Genomic DNA, 21,453 nt, shown 5'->3' on the forward strand with positions numbered 1-21,453 from the left:
GGCCCCTTCACTTCTCCTGGTGGACAAGCGAGGAAGTGTCTGGCCAGAAGACGCTCTCCTTGGCAGGGCTCGCGTGTTTAAATAATAAATACCACCCCGATCTGCACCGGGGATGGCTGCTTTTATTTTCTGTCTACAACCCCACGGCGTGCTAATAAGAGGAGAAGATTTTTTTAGAAACTGTCATAACAACAACAATAATTGTGTGCTTTAAAGCAAGCCCTTTTCTTCCCCTAGCAATATTTGAAAGCGTTGCCCCTGGAGTTTTCTCTCCCCATAACAACAACAATAATTGTGTGCTTTAAAGCAAGCCCTTTTCTTCCCCTAGCAATATTTGAAAGCGTTGCCCCTGGAGTTTTCTCTCCCGTGGCCTTTGGCGGGGAGAGGGCGATGGCTTGAGTGTGCCAGAGCACCTGCCCGAGCGGGGAGCAGGGAGCGGGGCACGGGGTCGGAGCCGGCATGGGGTGGCCCTGTGAGGGGCTCATTGCCCCCACACCCGCTATGTGAAAAATAATGCGCCTGGAAATCGCTCAGAAGGTAGAAGAGTTTGGAAACGGTCTCACCCAGCGCGTTCCCAGAACGTTGCCTTGTTCTTGTGTTTCCCCGATTGCTAGCCGTGTTATCATGGCTGTTTATCCAGGAAGAATTAGTAGAAGTGGTTAAATGAGCTGGCGTTAAAGTGACTGGTGATAAATATGAAGCTTTGCTTCAAAAACGTAATAGGGATACAGATTAGAGTTGGCTAAAGTGCTCTTGCATGGGGGAAGCAGCCTGGAGAGCCTGGAGTTGCAGAGGAACCCTCTGCACGGGGCCTGGTGCAAACGGTCGTGATGGTCAGACTAAGTAGAAATGGCAGAAAAAATGGGGTGTCTTCTGTTTTCGTAACTCGGCGTAGCACTCAAAGGCTCTCTAGGTGTGGATCACGGTGATTCTGATTCACAGGGGCTGCGGGGTAAGGAGGAGGAGCTTTTGGAGAACTGTGATTGTAGTTTAATTGAGCGTTAGATTAAGTTGGTATTATAGTTACTCTTTACAGAAGAGACACGAGAGCTCTTACATTATCGTACTCGCCTTGCAGTTTTCATTTGAAACGTCTGAGCCTTCTCCTACCTTACAGCAATTCAAAGGATGCGGTCGCAGGTCATTAGAATAAGGGAAGGATCTAAACTAAATATTAAAGTATTTAGAATATTATTACAAAAGGAATACTTACATGTGATAAAAGGATAGAAAAAGGATTAGACTATTTCCCAATCTTTTTGTGTTCATATATATATATTTATACACGTCTTATATTTGGGTCCTATATTTGATTGCGGACAGGGAGGTGTAGATCTGACCAATTTACTGATGCATCAGGAGTACACGTTGCACCTTGCACCCTTCCGCTGCGGGTGCATCTGTGTTTTCGCATGCAGTGTGCGAGGCATACTTTTTAAAATATGCCAAAGAGATATACGCCCTTATTTACTGGTGAATTAATTTGAAACTCAGTTGAAATAATTTCGACCATTTAAAAAAAATGATTTCATTTTCCAAATGTAACTTGCATGCAGCTGTCCAGTCCTTTTAGACCAAAGAAGCTGCATGTATCATACAGTGAAACACTTGACTGTGATATGACAGAATGGGAATTATCTCTGAAAAGGAAAAAAAAGACAGATTTGGGCTATAGAAATCTCGGCTAAACAGTAACTTGAAAGTAAAATAGCTCACAGACAACACACTTTTTGAAGTTTTATTGGCAATAAATAATATGTTGATGATAATGTTTTGAGTGGTGTTTTAAGTGTGTCATAATTCTCTCGCAGAGATCTCTAGTTAAAAAGTACTCTGGATATAGCACTGTTTTAATTTAAAAAAACAGATATAAATCATATGCAGGAGAGGAAGTATGTTATAAACAGTGCTGGGTTTGATTATAATTTTTGGAAATAATGTTGGCTTAGTATTAGATTTGAATTTTAAGTATTTATATGTACACGCACTGGGGAGGGAGTCCATGTTGAGGGTACTAACTAGTAAGATTGTTAATGCAAACTGGTTTTGTGGGGAAGAGTATTAGACATGTACCTATTAATATAGCTCTAACTATCTAGTGATATTCCAGCATAAAAGAAACAGATATTGTGCAGCCGGGTCCAAATCATATTCACTTCTTAATCCTAATAGCCAGCGGTACTTTTATTTGAGTAGGCTCGTCAGGATTTGGCCCTCTGTTTATGTGTCTGCCTGGGAGTTTTTACTGAAAGTCGTAAAGACCCAAACTGCCACGTTAGGTGTTACAAGTGGCTTCTGTATGATGCTGATGGTAGCAAAGAGCCTTAGTGGACCTAAAGGCAGGGGAAGAAAAAGGGACGTGAAGTCTAAAACCTCTCCCCAGTAGCACCACAGTAGTTACGGGTCTGTCAGCATTTCCACTCCAAACCCCAATTTTCAGAGTTTGTAACTCAGCTGTTTTAAATAGCTTCAAGCTGAAACCTGCTGTATAAATTGTCAGCCCAGATGTATATTTTGAAACAAAAAGTAGTGCAAATCAGTTATTCTGTTTTAAGTTACAGAACATTAAAATATTTTTAATAGTATCAGATGCTCTTTTGGCAATCTCTGGAGAAGGCGTTCTCAATACGGAAGATTTTACATTCAGAGGCTGTTTGAATTCAGTGTTTCGCAAGAAAAGTTGTTGAAGTGGTAGATATCGATGTCTGAGAGGAACTATTTAGCATGTACGCCAGCTTTTTTTTGAAACAAGCATTTTACTCTGCAGAAAGTCTTAGTACCTGCTGTTGTATAGTAGTTTTGCTTCGTGCTTATGACTTCCGTCTTTAGGGTACATACTTTGGCCAGTTCAAATCCCACTGGACCGAAACTGGGCAAACAGGTTGCCTAACCAGACGAGAGTTGTGTTATGCAAAAAATACATAGTTATTTTCAACTTGTAAGAATTGGTTTTATTTTGTGGTTTCATCTGACTTCATGTACCTTTTGGAGCTTTAGCTAAAAAAAAAAGCAAAAGCAAAATCTACCTTTAATCACCAAAATGTGTAGGTAGTTTAATATGGAAAATAAAGATTTTGAAATACTAGAGCTATTTATGTTTGAAGAATAGGTAAGGGATGTGCACTGTGCCTACTTTTAATCTTTAATTTTTTACGCAGTCCTTATTCATTTCACAGTGCACTTACAATCCTCTTTCTAAGAATATGTAAATAAATTTGGATTGATATGTGGCATAAAATTACCAAGTCAAGGTTTATGCCAGCAGTCTTTCAGTATGTAAAGTTACTTTTTCAGATTCTCAAAATGGTGTGTATTTCTCCAGGTTTCAAACTTGTTTTGCAAAGCTTTTTTCTAACCAGTGCTGTTATGTATATGTGCAATAGCCTTCTTCTATTTCATGGCAAAAAAGTATGAAATTATGAAAAGAACAAGCATTTTACTCCTGTTGTGTAGCAGGGGAGCTTCCCATGTAATAGGACTTTCTTTTATTAGCCAAAGATCTATTTTCACCTCTGATTTCAGTTTGTCTTTTCCTTTGGGCTTCTCCTAATGAGACGAATAGCGATATTGCATCATACTGCATCAAAAAGCCGGTGCATTTTAGTAATGACGCAGTTCTTGATCAGGCGCGATCGGCCCAGTGACTCTGGCAGCGGCACGTGCAGTTTCAGGCTGATGTCTAAGCTGACGAAATGACATCGTCGAGTGGAAAGGGTAGGGAGGAAACCTCTGACAAGCAACGGGGGACAGGGGGGCCTTTTAAGAGGTTTTGCTCCCTCGTGCCCAGGTGTTGCAAGCTGTACCCGTGTTCGGGAGACGGCTTGAGACGGAGATGTGATGCTGCTGCCTGCTCCGTGCTCTGGTTACCTAGAGAGAAGGAGGTGAGCTGAGGCTGCAGTCATTTCGCTCCCTCTTCCGAGGCCCCTGGCAGACTCGCACTTCCTCCTGTGCTCTCGGCTTCTTTGCATTTCTGGAGTTAATGTGATATTTTTTTTGTTTCGTGAGATATAAAAAGCATAGGTTGCAACTCCCCTGGATGCTAAGGCTGTCCAGAGATAACGTGGTCTATCGCAAACTGGGAAGGGAGTGTTTTATAAGTAGCCTCAAGCCCCACGCTTTAGAGTTTAAGCCACTATCCATTTATTAAGGGTCAGAGTCAGCTCTATAATCTGTTCAGCAGATTATTATTTGTTATTTGGTTATTATTTGTTATTCCTTACACCTCACTTTGAAGCCGTCAGACCTGGTTGCTGTCAGACCCAAGGCAGTGAGCTAGGGGGACCTTAGATCTTATCCACAACGGCGGTTCCTGTGTTTTTCTGTTCAGGGATGTTCATATCACTTTAAAGTAAAATCTTTGCTTGATAGACGGAGACCTCAAAGTGTTTTGTGGCAAAACTCAGTTTACAGTTTTGGGTGGTATTACCTGGTGTTTTATGGAGAAACAGAAAGGCACCAGGGTAGATCCTTTTTATACAGCGTTTCAGCTTTGCTTTCTTCTTTCTCTTCAATACTTCTTTTAAATAAGACGAGCTATAATTTTCAGTAATATAGTCTATTTTAAATATTTTCAGATTTTGTATACCTTTGTCATTAATTTGTATTGTTTTAGAGAAACATTGTACAGTGCACCGGGCCACATAATGCTCTCCCTATATATTCAGAACTCCTCGTTCTTTCCACTTAATTAATATTAAAGTCCAACCTGCAATTATTAGTTTCAGACAGGATCATTTATGGGAAAGACGTTTCAAGCAGGGCTTATGACAAAATGTAATATGTATTTCAGGAGACAGAATAAATTACTCTGAATAATATAAAAAGTCATATCTGACCATGTAAACTGGTAGAAACTGCAAGGGGACAGACTTTGTATCTCAAGATGATTTTTTTTTTCAAGTTAGGGCTCAGCCATGCAATATTTGTGAATCTCTTTTTGTTATAAATTTATTTCCAGCATCAGTATTAGCTAACTGGGCAAAAGGAAATTAATTTCTTGATACTTTTGTGGACTTTTTTTACCCGATGTGAAGAAACATATGTTTTCTTCCTAGTAACTTAGCATTCCTGTTTAACTTGATTTTTACTTTTAAAAGTCACGGTGCAGTAACACTGTAGGTATCCCTGGTGTTTTCAAATTAGAAGACAGGAGCTGTCTACTCCGTGGCATTTATCTAATCAGATGTTGGAGCACTACACAACCACTGAAGCATAAAAGCGAGACTATCAGCTAGCTGAAACGTAAGGAGAAATACTTTAATATCTTCTCTTCACCCGTCCTGGAATGTGAGGGAGGTATCGGCGCTAACCACATGCAACTCTTGCGAGTGCTATGAAAATTTACATGCCTGCGAGGAAATACAGCCTTTGTTTTATATTGCATCTGAAGAGTTTGAATGCCAGCCATGAAGCGCTCTGACGCAGCAGCGTGTTGGGTGGGGAGCTTTGTCTGCTAATGCCCCCGGTGCCACTCCTGGGATGGGTAGATGGGGATTTCTCTCTAGCTTGAAGCGTGAGGAGCTCCAGGGTCAGCGTGATGGGTGCAACCAGCAGGGACGTACAACCGAATCTGGGTGATACGGCTGCTAATAGTAATTTCTAACTTTCCATTTCAAATGCTCTCCCGCGTATGATTTATGGATATGAGCCATGCCTCATGTTTTCTCGCTGCTCACTGGTTGCTAAGAACAAAGTTGGCCTTCAGGAAGCTTTAAACCATACACTCTACATAAGATGTTGAATGTTTCTGAAGAAATGTAACAAAGAAGAAACTCCCTATTAGACTATGAGAAAGGGAGACAATACAAGATGTTTCTTTGTTTGATGTGGCACTTTGTTCTGTGTCCAGCTAATACATGACTCTTCACCACAGTGGGCTGGAGAAGCTGCCACAGAGCTTCGTAATGAGCATGGCAGCCTGCAAAGCTGGGATGGAGACACGCGTTTTCAAAGTGTTGCTTCACGAGTTGTGGTTGTCTTCCCCTTTTAACAGGTGGTGGCCTTAGGAGAAGTGCCTGATGGGACGGTGGTCACCGTCATGGCTGGAAACGATGAGAACTACTCTGCAGAGCTGCGAAACGCTTCTGCTGTGATGAAGAACCAGGTGGCCAGATTTAATGACTTACGATTTGTGGGCAGAAGTGGAAGAGGTAGGCGGCTGCATTTTACATGTCCATAATGGAGCAAGAACAATGTCTAGACGTCAGACTTACTTTGCAATGAAATACTGATTAATTTGTAAATAAATCGTTGTCGGCCTTTCATTTGGAGGGATGAATGCGTGCTTTATTTGCAAACTTCAGCATTTGTGGAAACCAAGTTAAGAGTTTCTCTTAAGTTTTTCTGACTCCTCACGTCTCTGTACGTTTTCACGAGACACAGGTTTTGAAAAATGATTCGCAGAATACCTGCTTCCCTGTTTTAATCACACAGTAAAGGTAGAAGGAAATGGGGGCGTTGGTGATCTGAGTTATGTGTAGTCAGAGAGTGTATCTCAGGCCACGATAATGAGAGATGGAGAATTCCCTTTAGCAGTAGAGCTGCTTCTGAAGTTGTTGTAAAAGACCTATAATTAAGGGGATTTTGCATATCACATGTGCTATAGGTTATATTCTTTAAGGACTTACATCTTCAAGGGCTTACAATTATTGGTGGAAAGCTTTCTAGTGACTTCCTTGCCCTTTACGATCAAACTGCGTATGACCTGCAAAAATAAGCCATAGTTTTCTTTTTAGTAAACTGGTTGACTTTTTATGAATTGCTGGTAAGCTTGGACTTGAACTAAATTTAACCTTTACTTTAAATTACAGGGTAACTTTCAATTTTTTTTTTTTTATGTTTTTTTGAAGATGTAGAGTGCTGTCATTGTCTTCCAGCTGTTTAGGAGCTTCCTATAATCTGGAAAACTGCACTGCACTCATAGAAAGACTTTGTAATCATTGCAAGTTTGCAAGAATTCCTCTTTCAGAGTCTTGTAGCTGCTTTCAAATTTGAGGTAATGATTGAAAAGATAGCTTGAAGGAAGGTGGCACTTCAGTTTTTGCTGCAGGAATCTTCGGAGGGATTTGTTGTATCAGTCGTTGATTCAACCTACATATTTTTTCCTTTATGTACTTGAAGTAATTATTCATTTTTTAAACTAGCCCTGCATGGGCCAAAACAAAGCAATAGAAGTTGAACAACTGTGTTGGGGAATTAGCAATAAAGCTAATTTTATAGCCATATTCTTTAGAAAGCAGTTGTAATTCATCTTAAGGAAGGAAAGAGTATTTGTCCAATAAAAAATTAAATATACGACAGAGGCTTAGATAGTCTAAATCAGTTGCCCCACTTTTACAATTGCAAGTGCTTTGTGAAAGTGATTCCATAAGCATGGCTTACAATGGCTATTTTTTATTTTAGTGACCTGGCCAACAATTCTCTTTATCATTTTACAACTTGAAAAGTATCGATAATAAAGAATAACTTGAAACACAGAATAACTATCATAAAAGTAATGCAATATAAATATGGAGTTTATTGCCCTTTTGGATAAGGAGTTACCTATCTCTTCCATTTGTCTTGCTTTCTTTAAAAAAACCAGTCTGCTTTGTTATTCTGCTGATGGATTAGGTTTGAAAGTTTTCTGGCTCCATCACTACTGCTGCCTTACAGTAAAAGTTCAGTAGTGTATCAGTGTTTCAGTAGTGCTGAAAAAGAACTGAAATGTGATGTAGTACTTCTGATCTGTGAATTTCATTTGAAACCTATGATATATACTTTTTATTAAAGCATAGGAAATGAAATAGAGGGCCTAAAGCCTCAGTAGATACGGCTACAGACACATACGAACAGAAACCTCCTAAAATTTGGTTCCAGTAGTTTAATTTATATTTGTATCTAGCAGACTTGGAATAGACTTTTTCTCTGATCAATCTGGGTAGAATCTATGGAAAAGCGATAGTGTACTTTTCAAACCCTCAACATATTTATTTAAGAGACTTCAAAGAAAAACAAAGGGTGTGCACTGTTTTACTATATTGGCTTTCTGAGTTTTGGCTAGTTTCCCAAATAGCAATTTTTATATTTAAAAAAAAAAAAAGGAAGAAAAAAGACAGACTTAACTGCTTGCAGACTTTTCACGCATGGAAGATGAAGAAAGCTTCTTTTGATGAAGTGTAATTATGTCCAAACAGAGCTGACCCCCTCCCCCTATATTTCTTATGATCTTAACGGAAGAAAGTAGGGCTTTTCCTTTGAAGCAGCCGGGACTCGGTGGAGGATCTGAAATGCTGCATTCTGCTGCCAGAGGCAGGATGGAGAAATTGGTCCAGACTTGTCTTCCAGACTTAGAACAGAGAGGGGGAGAGAGAGAGAGGGAGAGAAGGAGGAAGAGTTATCATTAATGATAGATTTTTAGAACTCTGCTTAAAATAGCAGGGAAAGAAAGCAGTAGTTGCAAACAGAAGTGAGAAAGCTCCTTACATAGACAAATATCGGTAGATACAGGTCTTGAAGTAGAACAGGAAAAATAAAGTAATAAAGAAATCATTTTTCAGTGGCGAGAAACTAATCCACACCTGTTCCTGACTTTAGATTTACATCTTTCTAAACAGCTCGCTCTTTGATCTCTGTATCTCTAAATTTGATTGTGAAGTCTGAATCATCAACTTACCACTTCACCTCCTCTCCCACGTTTTTTCTTGCTTCCCAGGGCTCAATGGAGAAACTTGATTTTTATACATATTAATGTTGCTTGCCTGACAGAAGCTTCACGTTTTTGTTTGTATAATTTCTCTTAAACACCTTTTCTGGATTCATAAGAATAAGTAACCGGGGTGCTTTATGTGAATGCAGAAGTTGTTTGTATGTGGTTTTCAGGCGGTAGCTCACTTTTACAAGCCCGATCCACAGCACAGAGAAGAAAGAATTCCTGTCTTCAATAAGCAAAGGATCATAACCTTAATTTTGTTGTGTCCTGATACTTTAATCACATTAGCATCTAACTGAAAAAATATGCAACACACACAAGCTGCCGAGTCTCCTTTCAAGCTAATTTCTGGGGTTTGCCTTGTGCTTCAGCATATGTCCATCTCGTCCTCCTCTGTGTCAGCTCGGCTCACATGTGTGAATAACAAAGAATGCACAGTTTAGACACACTGAAGCAACAGTGCCAGATGACTGCTTGGCTGGGGAGTTTAATAAAAGAGAACTACAATTAGTCTTTAGCCTCTAAAAGTGGATAGTTGAAATGACTAAGGGCAATAAAGAAAGGTGATAAAAAGTGCATTAAAGGATTTCGTAGCTGAGGAGGGATATCTGTGAAATATCTGTGGAAGGCATAAGCATCACTGAAACGGGGGACCTTAAAAATTTATTTTGTTCTTAATCCCGTAATATGTAAATCATCTCTTGAAAGCTCTGGAACCTGAGTGCGCTGGCGTGGCCGCGCAGCTCCCCACGATGAAGTGATGTATTGTTTACCGAGTGTGAGGGGGCTTCCGCAGTGTTACTTCATTAGTGCTTCGGCTTGGTAGAATCCCAGTTAGGGAACAAAAACAGTTTCCCTTTCAAATTAGATGCTTACCTGTACACCTTAGGCTGGCTGAGAGGTGACAATTTAGAAGTGCTCACAGGTAGAGGTCGAAACGTAGCCCTTATATATTGAGCGCATTTTTTCTGTCCACTGTATCCTGTTGAGATATATTTAGTGTAGAAAATTACGCAAACTTGATTTTAAAAGGTCTTACAGAATATTTTGTCAGGATAATTTTTAGTCATGATAGACTTTTATACTTTTTGGCATATAAATCTGAAGGCCAAATTCTTCATTCAAAGTATATGGAAAAATCCCTTTAGTGTCTTTGTTACCAATAATATTCTACTGATTTTATATGGGTAACTGTGATCTGAATGGCGTCATCACACAATTTAATAGTCAGAACTTTTTGACATGATAGGCTGGCACTGAAGGAGGCCTTAAACCTGTCCCTGACGAATTTATATATATCCAAGCAATAGGCTGAATTCCTGCTTGGAGAGGGATAAAAGGCACGGACCCTTTTCAGCCCTAAACAGGCAGGCGTGGAGGCACTATGCGCTTCGGTAGGGCTGTTGCTGTATGCCTGAAGGCTGCCTACGCACACGCTGTACGCTGGCAGGACACACAGTTTACCTCTGGGGACAGCGGATGGGCAGGACTGGGCAAAGACTGGACGTCCTACATACACCTAACTCTCTTCCTGTGATGATCACTCTCAAAAGATTTGAGAAATAATCCCTTTCCCAATGAAACTGGGGAAAGCCACCCTCAGCCATGCGTCTCCACTGAGGCAGAATTCGGCCTCCTGAGATTTTTGCACCTTTGCTGGGGCCTTGACCTCCCCTCTACCCTGCATCTCTCAGAGTGGCGGGCACAGCTGGAGCGCAGCTACACCTGGAAAATCATTTTACTCTAAATGACAGTTATATTTCCTTAAAAAAAACCCGTGTCACATTCTAGTTCGTGAAAAATATAGCCAAGACAGTTTGAAGTTGCACTCCTGATAATAAATGATGCGTGTCTCAGGCAGGTTTGGGGGATATACGACTTGGACCAGAAAGAAAGACCAATTACTAGATTTGACAGCCAAAGCTCTGTTCTGTATTATGCCTTATATATAAGCTGTTCTATATTAGGCTCAAAAAAACTGCATTAAGTTTGTGCTGTTACATATCGTTTAAGATTTGTGTCTTGATTGAATGCCTTCAGAGTTCAGCAAGAGGAAAAGCCCTAGCAACAAAAATGCACGCATACACACAGGGAGGGGGGGGAAAAAAAGAGTTTTAAGTGTCTGGTAAAGTAGCAGCTTAAATGAGCATGAAGGCCGAAGATTGCTGACTGTTTTATTGAGTCACTGTTGTACGCCCACCTTTTCCTGTCTTGAAACAGTTTTCAGTTTTGACTATCTGACATGACTAACCGTTGCATATCTAACAGATTACAACTGTCAGTGAGTCTCCCAAACGGGGGCCAGCGCCTTGTGAGAATGTGTGCTTTATTTCTTTTTAATGTTTTCATTCAGCTAAAGGCTGCGGATGATCTTGTGCAATCTCTGCGTGAATTTGAACTTGGAAAAATAAAAAAAAAAATGCAGACTTACGATAGCAACATACGTGCACACAGCAGTTTCTCACCCTTACGAAAGTTGGGGGCTTTCTTAGTATTTCATAGATGGAATGTATGTAGGGGAAAAAAGTCTGTTCCAGTAATAATGATATCATCGTATTACCCCTGGCATACGAAGGATAGGAGACACTGATTCCCTGTTAAAATAACTCCCAGGAGGAAAATACATTCTTTCCTCATCTTATTGTAGTCAAGTCAAACAAATGAAATGATAAAACTGTGTGAAGTAAATAACATGTGGCCACATTCTGCTCTCTGTCACACAGCTGCAAAACTGGAGTAAATTTTTAAATTATCTGACTTGCTTTGGATTTACACCACTTTCAATACAGCAAAGAATTTGGCTTGTCCTCAGCAGTGAATCACTTTTGTTCTGTCATTGTATGATGACCCATTATTAAATAAGGAACATTTAGATTGTCAACACATGGACATATTCTTGACATAGAGTAAAACTAAAGGGGAGGAAAACTCCTATGGTCAGTTATGTTTTTAATTTTCACGATTGTGGTAACGACAGGGAATAATTTTAAACGTCTCTGATTCTTTACTGAACATGCATGTGACTGTTTTCATGTTGTAATCACTCATTCTTTGTTGTTTTTTTCCCTTTGTAGGGAAGAGCTTTACTTTGACAATAACTGTCCTGACAAATCCCCCCCAAGTCGCTACATACCACAGAGCTATAAAGGTTACAGTGGATGGGCCAAGGGAGCCAAGAAGTGAGTATTATATTCTTATTTTTGCACTTACATCTGCTTAATTTTGTTTAACAGAGACCCATAAATGAAATATATATCTTTGTCAAACATTGGTTCTTGCTCAGCAAAATATGTAAGCGCATGCTTAATTTGGAGTCTATTGGACCACACACATACTTGCATTAAACATACACTTAAGTGCTTGGCTGAATTTGGGCAATCACAAACCTGATTCTCATTCACATCAAGGTCTTGATACATTATCTGTCAGTGTAAATGAGAACTAAACCCACTGTATTTATATATAATCTGATTTAGGCATAACAGATACAATCCTGCAACATGCTGAATTCCCTAAACTAACTCCCGTAAGCTTCCAACTGAAGATGTTTAGAACAAAATAGGAGACTGATCTTTCAGGATCAGTCCTTGCGCAGAGAGAAAATATATAATATAGTGCCTTTTTGTTTGCCCTTAAATTCTTTTGCCATCAGATAATTAATGCACCTGGTTAATCTCATCATACCTGAAATTGGTTTTCAGCTATGGACTCATCATAGACCCCTGGGGGCCAAAGAAAGATAAAAAAACAGTATATCAACAGCGTGGTCTTTGTTTCTTATTTGTGCACAGAATATATATTTTATTTAAACCTAGCCCAGCAGATTTTCACTCAGCACGTTTACCTCATAGCAATGCACTTACTAACTTACTAAGAATCTATTTGCAATGATCACTGGCTATATTCTTATGACAATTTTGTTTTGTCATGTTCTAGCAGTTTTATGGGTAGCACTTATTTTTAGATACAGTCAAGTCTGGTTAATCCCTCATGATTTATATGTCTGTCTCTCTGTCTAGCACATTTAGCTGGTTACCAGTCTCATATCATATGGGTATCACTGATGAGCCAGTTCTGGAGTTTTTTTTAATCTAACTGGAGCGATTCTTTCTAAATTGATTGGATTAACCAGGTATAGCTGTATTTAAATTACATTTAGAGATTAAGAACTATTTATGAATAACCCACATTAAAAAAATCCCTGTAATGGAAGCATCTCAAATAATTATTTTGCCTTTGATCTGCACATACAAATGAGACCCTTAAGGAGCTTTCATGGAGTTTTGTTTAAAATACCACAAAGACAGAAGAAGTAGAAAGACGTAGACAGAATTCACGCAGTTAAGTGTTTCTTGTGCTGATAGATGCTGTGGTGTCACCTCCTCTTACACGGAGAGACAGGAACTGAAATGCCTTCTGTAAGAACTGTCCAGGCTGTAGAGTTTCACCTTGAATAACAGATAAGAAAAAGCAAGCAGCTATGGATAAATTTCATTACATAGATACTTGCATTGCTACCTGCTCACAGCTGAGGTGTCCATCTGTCACAGCAAGGGAATTTTTGTTCTGTCTTCTCTCCCGAGCTGAATCAGTTCCTATTTTTAACTTTCACCTGCAGCTGCTGCTCCATGTAGCTTACTTGGAGACACTGGGCAAACTGCATTCATGGAGTAAAAACCAGGGAATAAGTTATATATCATTTAGCCATTCCCATTTGGAGGCTGCTTCCATGTATGTATTGAGGCATCCCCAAAAGAAGAGATCTCCCAGCAGAGGACACAACCCCTGTGAAAGAGGAGAGCGGTTTGAAAATGATGCGGAGAATAGCGTGGACTATGCTGTGTAGCACAGAAAGGGAACCTGCTTGCATTGGGACTAACCGTTTTGGTGATCAATGGATTAAAAGTGAGGCTGTGTTCATATAAATTAATAAGATTTCCAAGTTCTGCTGGAGTTTTTTAGTTTAGACCTGAAAGGCCTCTGTACGTGATACCTGTCTGCTATTCTCATTGAATAGCTGAACCTAGGAATGCTCGGTAACTTAGTTCTTACAGCCTAGATGGGGTTATTGTGTCTTTCTTAATCTTTATTTTTTTTTAAAAAGAAAGCCAAATTTGAGCTTGAATGGCCATCTGAATTTTAATATTTTGGCTAAATACTTAGTGAAGCTCTACTCTGGCGTCAGTTTGGTTCTGCAAGTTCTGTTATTGCAGTCTGATACTTTCAAGGCTATGAGACCTCCAGAATAACTAGTTATTAAACTTGAATTTTCAGGGAAAGGGTAGCTCCAGTGAGCTGTGGGAGTTTCACTGAAGTTCTGCTTCCTTCTGAGAGCCCCTGCACTCGTGTAGATTTATTACTGTTTGGTAGTATTTGTTGAAGAAGCGTATCTGGCATTTACGTTGCTTGAGGAAAATTAGGTGGTTGGGGGCAATAAGGAATTCAAGTCAACGAGCGGCTCTGATAGCAAATGTGTTTTTCTTAACAAATTATGTATCGGCAAATAGTGCCCCTCTCTGCCAGGATCTGTATTTCACTTTGACATCCCAAGCATGTTATCCTAGTTTTCCTCTCTCTGGCAGCTCAAGCAGAGCTGTCACATCACAAACAACTTTTTTCTTAATATACACATCTGGCGTTGGCAGTTGGACCAACTTCATAAGAGCACATGATCATCATTCATTACAAGATTAAAAAGTACCCCATGGCATCATTGATGTTTTTTAACTTTGATCTTTTGCAGTTGTGATTCATCTCAGTTATAAAACTTCCCTTTAAAGGAACGCAACCGATGACTTATTAGAACCTTCATTCTAAGTAGCGTAAACATAAAATTATGCACATCTTTACAAAATGTCATTTACTTTGTTGCCAGCTTATCATTTTAAGACATGACATCATGCTTCAGATCGTGAATTTGTAAGGCTTGTTTATAGGCAAGGCACTCTGACCTTCTGTTGGCAAGTTGACTCGAGCGAACGAATGCTGCGTGCTTTCCAGCAGCAGTAGGAGCAGCAGCAATACCATGACAGATATCACAATCGTTTAGAGCCTGACTTTAAGAGTGCTGAACAGTCATGGCATGCAGTGACTCCAGTTGGTGTTTTGGATGCTCAGCACTTCAGAAAGTCAGGTTCTTAAATGTAAGTGCCATTTAGTCATATTAAACATATGCTTGTAGAAGCTTGCTGCCTTGCCTCTGGTATTATTTTAAAATATTTTAATGGAGACAGTGATGTCAGGTTGCTCTATTAGGAAAACCTGCCCATTTCTATATGAGAAAAGGTATTCTGATGATTTTTCCTTGGAAAAGATTTATTTATTTTTAACTATCTGTTTCAGTCTATGTAGATTACCATCCAGGGACATCTGCTGTGTTGCACAGTCTTTGTGCTGGACTGAGCGCATTGCACTCTGAGTGATGGAGTCTAGAGATGGGGTTGTATAAGATCTTTGGGAATCATTGGGAAATCCTGCAGATATTTTTCTCTCCTCATATCCAGGACAAAACCTCTGCCATATGCACATCTTAGCCAGCAGAGCTGCCTTCCAGCTGGGAGGGCTGAAAGAAGTTTTCCGGATAAGTAAGTTGTCATGAGGTCATAACTGACCAACAGATAGCAAGAGATCACTGTAAAGGAATTAAAAGAAGAAAAACATAGAATAAAAAAAACCCCAAACCTTTACCTAAGCCCCCCTTTAATGCCTTTGCCTTACCTCATTACAAATACAGAACTAATGATTTGTCCTTCCATAGTGGTACCTTTAGAATAGGAGACATGTCCTCCCTTCTGGCTGCTTTTGGTAGAAACCCAGTCAGGAGGGAAATCATGAGGAAGGAGGGAGGAGAGGTCTATATATTTTTATATTTTGCCTGGCTTCCAAAGACTTTAGTTCGTCTCTAATTGAAGGTAGTCTCCAAAGTCACCGACCACAATTTTCTCTATCAGCTTGAATGGAAAAGTGGTTCTGAGCTTTGAACTGAAGCGTTTCGGTAGGAGAAAAACCGCGCTATTTCATTCAGCTCCCGAATATTTCTCTGACGCTGCAGCTTGCAAGGTGCACACGTGATGAAAGGTATGAGCAAACATCGCCTTTGTGTCTGCACGCTGCAGAAGCCAGCGAAAGCCAGTGAGAGGTTCTGCTCAGCCTTTGTATTAACTGTTTGGCCTACCCGGCTTATAAAACGCAGATAAGTGATTGAGATTTTTGAGATTCCTTGACTTAGAACCACGACAGTTTTTAGGAAGTTCTCCCTCTTTTCTTTCAAAGGCAGAGGGTGGAGGGAGAAGTCTGGGGCTAGTGGAATGTGCTTTGGAGTAGAACAGCTTTAAATCTTTCAGTATTCTTGTTTTAAATTTTTTTTTCTCTTTTTTTTCTGGCCCCCCCCCCCCTTTTTTTTTTTTCACCCTCTCCCTCTTCGTGTCTCTCTCACACGTGATGAAAGGTATGAGCAAACATCGCCTTTGTGTCTGCACGCTGCAGAAGCCAGCGAAAGCCAGTGAGAGGTTCTGCTCAGCCTTTGTATTAACTGTTTGGCCTACCCGGCTTATAAAACGCAGATAAGTGATTGAGATTTTTGAGATTCCTTGACTTAGAACCACGACAGTTTTTAGGAAGTTCTCCCTCTTTTCTTTCAAAGGCAGAGGGTGGAGGGAGAAGTCTGGGGCTAGTGGAATGTGCTTTGGAGTAGAACAGCTTTAAATCTTTCAGTATTCTTGTTTTAAATTTTTTTTTCTCTTTTTTTTCTGGCCCCCCCCCCCCCCCTTTTTTTTTTTTGTTGACTGCCTGTCAGGAGCTGGGCTGGTGGCCAAGCAGGAAATGACACATCGAGAGGCATTTGTGTTGTGCAACATTTTGTGGAACTGATGCAAGGATACATTGTCTGTTTACGCATTCCTCTGCTAACAGCCTGCATGGCAGTAATTTTATTCAGGGACACATGGCATGCTACGGCAAGGAGCTAGATCCTTAACATCTCTTTATGCGGAATTATCACAGCAGTTAAAACACGCTGTGTGTCCCCCGTTTAGAATATTCTCTGGCTTGCCTTCAAAAACCACTCTACCAGCCCCCTTCTTCCCAAGAATATATTGATTTGACTGTGGTTTTTTGCACTGTGGTATATTGGGGCAGTGCAGAGAGAGAGAGTTTGCAGAACAAGAGGAAATTTTACAGGCAGGTCCTGCTTTGTGCATCTACCTCAGACTGTAAATGTAGCGTTGCAGTTTTTTCAAGCGATGCGTTGCACACTGAACATGGAAGTTTGCATCTGCATGCGTTTTGGCACGGCGAGGAGGTTCTTAATTAAAGTCAATGCTAAATACCCTGAGATACGATGAATGAGTCCTGGGTTTTCATCCAAACCGAAGTTAGAAAATCTGTGACTCGTGCTGGTGTCTTTCAGAGCGACAAATCTCTACTGAGATTGACTGGGTTATTCCGGATTTCTCCCAGCGTAAGTGGGAGCAGAGGAAGGCAGAGTGGGCGGTCTGGTGGTTTGCAAGTTGCTCTAAATGACTTTGTAAAGCTTAACGTTTGCGTTATAATGCCCTTTCGTAAGAAACGAGGCAAAATGTGATTATACAGCCAAAGAAATGTTCAGCGTGGCTATGCTGTGGGGTTTAGGTTCTTTTCTGTGACTATCATTGGCATATTTGAGCATGACCGCAGTCCACTTACAGGCTGGGACCTGACCTGTGCTCAGGTCCCCAGTAAGGAGTTGTAGTGTTTCTGATTTCAGTGGTACGACACCAGGTCCTTTTTGCAGTGTAAAATGCAAGACATCATGGTTTCACTCACTATCATTTGCTGCTGGTTTATTTTTGCAAATGTGTGATTTCACAAAACCGTACTAGTTGGGGACTGGAGCTCCTGAGCGTTCCCAGAGGCTGTAAGAAACTGGTAGGATGATTCAAGTGTTCCTCATCAAAGGTGGCAGACATTATATATGCCAGTGGTTTAGGTTTACGTTTGAGATGGGTGTGTAACCCACAGAGCAGGGCTTCTTACAGTTACCCTGACCACAATGCACGCCTCTGGAACAAGGTGACCAGGAGGCTGTCGGGGGTGGTAGCTGCATCCCAAGGACCAGTCCTTTGGTTTTTCCACTGCGGCTGGTGCATAAGAACTCGTCGTCTGAGGAAGAGACTATGAGAGTAAAAATAATTTCTTTTCCGGTGATCATAACTTTTATCTGCTGGTGTAGTGTGTAGGGTAAGATGAAAGCGAAACCTACTTAGTTCACTCATGGCTTGAATTCATACATTGCAGTTCTGAAATCTCAGTGATCTATGTGACACTGGCTGACTCTCTCCATATGAGGACGTTGCTACCCAGGGAGGTGACATGTATTCACTGTTACGGTGAGAGGGAAAAGACCTTTAGAAGATCATGTAAAACAAATAGGCAAGACTGAGCATAAAACCGTCCCCTAAGATGTCCTCACCAAAGTAATGCAGTCTCAGTTTGCATTTGTCAACAGAACAGATTGTTTCCATCCCGTTGTAGAGGGAACACTGCTTCCAAACTGCCTATTCCTAGTACATTTGGCATGTAGGATGACCATCACGGTGTTTTTTTGATATTGCGGCTATTGCTGTTTGTATTCAAAAGGTCTTTCCAAGCTACAAATAAAATCATGGCCCCACTGTACTATAGTTGTGCTGCATAGTCATATGATAAGAGAGTTTTGCCCTGGATAGCTTACAGTCTCCATTAAAAATACAGATGGGAAAAGGGATTATAACTAAACAAATGAAGTCAGCGGTGGAAGTGAGTTCATTCTCTATCTCCATATGGCACGACTATGAGGAAAGGAAAAGTGAAAGCCATTTTTATAAGTCTGTGACTCTCCTCCATGAAGGTACTGTGGAGGAAGATGGTATAAAAAAGGCATTAGAGTAGCTTTCCGCAGACCATTTTGTTCCATACTTTCCTCCGAAGAAAACTTAAACTCTTGTACACCTTCACTTTTGTGATGTATTTAGCTTGTTGCTAATAATATAAGCATTTTTTTCTCGCACTTCAATGTAGCACCTCTTATACCTCTCCCTCCACTTTCCAAATTGGGTTGGGAAGTAGGGAATGGGACAAATATGTTTGGGAGACGCTGCGTCAGAGTAATGTGAGTAGAGTACTTATGTAGTTCTTCCTTGCTGGCAATCCCAAATTTCTTTATAAATTTTGTGCAAAATTTATTTTTATTCTCCATATAAACTTCATTCTCCACTGAAACATGGTCATCCCAGATGTGAAACACAGATGCTGATTTAACCAGACAAGGAATGCAGAAGAGGAAATGAGGAAGAATATCATACTTAATTCAAACTTCAGGGGAAGAAACTTAGTAATGATCTCATGCTGCAGTATGTTTGGGATGCCAGAAACCTTACTCTTACGAAGAACTGGGTTCCTTAATGTGTGTGTCTGCTCAGATCCACTATTACATGTCTCACCTACAGTAGACCAGCTTACCCAGCACCATAGTGGCTCACTGTCAACTGAGGGTGGCTTTCAGCTCTCCAAAAATTAGACATATAGGGTAGGTTTCCTCTGACGTGAATGAAGAGACACAGGCACTTGCAGAGAGTGATTCATCCCACCTATCTTAATGCCTATCTAAGAGTGCAGTGAATTGCCCTTTAGAGCTGTCCGTCCCTTTCCATTGATTATAAATGGAGGCTAGGTGACTAGCCTAGACTAGGCACCCTGTTTTTGAGATGGCTGAAATCAGATGAGATTCTGAGATATAATAAGGTCCTAAGGTGTACCCAATCACTGCTGTGAAATTCAGACAACCTGAGTTAGCTTTAAAGCAGGTAGCTCAGGTAGTGATAGCGGTACAGTCACAGATAACATGGAGCTCAGCATGGGTTAACCAACTGTTTGTCCAGCTTCTCCGGTGGATGCTTTGTCTTCTGTTGAACTGTGAACAGTCCGTGCTACATTTCTGACAATGTAAGGAATTGTTTAAAGCTGACTTTGAAGTGTCTATATAGCTGCCATAATGAATGCAATACAGCCATACCTTAACAAATGGTGCTATCTACTAAGGCGTCATTATCACCTCTTGCAGGATTTCGGTGGTCACGTACTGCTCAGGTCCTACCCGGCTTGGCTTGGGTGAAGTGCTGAGATGAAAACTCAAGTTATTTAGCTCTAGGCATAGTATTTAATAAGATTCTCACACTAAGTAAAATATTGCAGCTGCATAAGAAAGAAACAATATAAAGGTGATAATACAATTTATAGGCGTTACCTATGGGTGTTACCTATAGGTGAAGAATATTGGGGAAAACATTTAAAGATTTTACTAACACTGGGAAATACTCTATGTTTCCAATGTTCCTGCTTCACATCAGAACATATTAATTGTTCCTTTCTTATCCAAACTTAACATGCTGCCCATTCTCCTTTGGTTCTGAGATGTAATCTTTCCCACAGCGTGGGAAGGCAAACCCTTTTACCTGATTATTGCTGGCATAAATGTTTTTTGCTTCCATCACTCTTCAAACTCTTGTATGTGCATTTTGTGAACTTTACTCCCACTTTATAATATCCTGCTTCTTTAGTAGCCCTGCTAATTTAAATTCAGGATGCCAAACAGGTATTAATCAGGGTGCTTACAAGTGTAGAATCTGCTTCCTGCCCGTCTGTAATCCATGTGAGTAATGCCAATTAGTCATCTGCTTCCTTAAATCTTCATACACTTTCTCATTCTTGCATTCCTGCAGTAGTAGACACGGTCTTAAATGTCACGTGCAGTTAGGGGCACTTGGCGGTGTTTCGTTTCATTGCTCTTAGAGCTCAAGAGGAAAATCATCACCTCCCCAAACACCACAGAAGTGCGCTGTGGAAGAAATGCATGAGTCCAGCTCTTGCATTTGTAGTTTATTTTGCTAGAAAGAGGGTTCTAGCTCATTATGTTCCAGAGTATCACTTCACATGTCGTGAGACAGGTAGACGATTATATACAGCAGTTTCACATTGGTGCAGCATCTTCTTGGAAAGGAGTAGGCACTTGCAGGCACTGATGTAGTACCAGGTATGTGTTTGTTTACATATGGTAAATCCTAGATTAGTTTTGCAAAAGAAGCCCAATTTTAACTGGTTGTATTAAAAGGGATCAGAAATCCAGAGATTACCCATCAAAAAGGGATGGTACTCACGGTTATTTGTTGTATTTTGAAAATTCAGACCTGTGTTTCTCAGTAGTATAGAAGCTGGAAAAGAATAGAAACCTAGAAATACAATACACGATCGCTGTGTGGTACAATCCACTGGTTAGGAGTACAGAGGGTATTATACATGGAATACATTTTTTTTTTTTTTTGCATGTGTACATACATAATCAAGGACCCAGATTCAGATTCTTACACAACAATATACTTCAATTAATTCAATTTATCTAGTGAATTTATCAAGTGCTGTAGACATATGAAGTGCGACAGAGTTGGTTCCAGGTTTCTAGGATACCAATTAAACTAAGAATAATTTAATTTTTCATTCCTTGGGTCTCTTATCACCATAAACTCTAGATTTGTGGAACATAATTTTTGCTTTCACACTGTGCATTCTTTGGCTTTGATGATCTGGGCTATGGGTCCAGCCCCACTTTTGCTCTTTTTTGATGTCTTTGAACAATTGTGTATAAACCAGCGCTGAAATAAAATTACCACCTCTGTAGACAGAAGTGTTGACTACAGAAGAGGGCTCAGCAATAGAGCTGTGAATGTAAATTATTCAGTGTTTTAATTCATCAG

General features: G+C 40.3%; 1 protein-coding gene across 1 annotated transcript in view; it reads left to right on the forward strand.

Annotated features, from left to right (window-relative positions):
* The window catches only part of RUNX2 (runt related transcription factor 2), a 90,650-nt gene that overhangs the window by 3,216 nt on the left and 65,981 nt on the right, over positions 1-21,453 (forward strand). Inside the window, exons 2-5 of the mRNA XM_019474557.1 lie at positions 2,724-2,726; positions 3,247-3,251; positions 5,993-6,149; positions 11,764-11,868. Coding sequence (XP_019330102.1) covers positions 2,724-2,726; positions 3,247-3,251; positions 5,993-6,149; positions 11,764-11,868 — 270 coding nt within the window. The remainder of the gene's footprint in view (positions 1-2,723; positions 2,727-3,246; positions 3,252-5,992; positions 6,150-11,763; positions 11,869-21,453) is intronic.

The sequence above is a fragment of the Aptenodytes forsteri genome, unplaced genomic scaffold (assembly GCF_000699145.1).
Source record: "Aptenodytes forsteri isolate BGI_AS27 unplaced genomic scaffold, ASM69914v1 Scaffold57, whole genome shotgun sequence".
NCBI lineage: Eukaryota > Metazoa > Chordata > Aves > Sphenisciformes > Spheniscidae > Aptenodytes > Aptenodytes forsteri.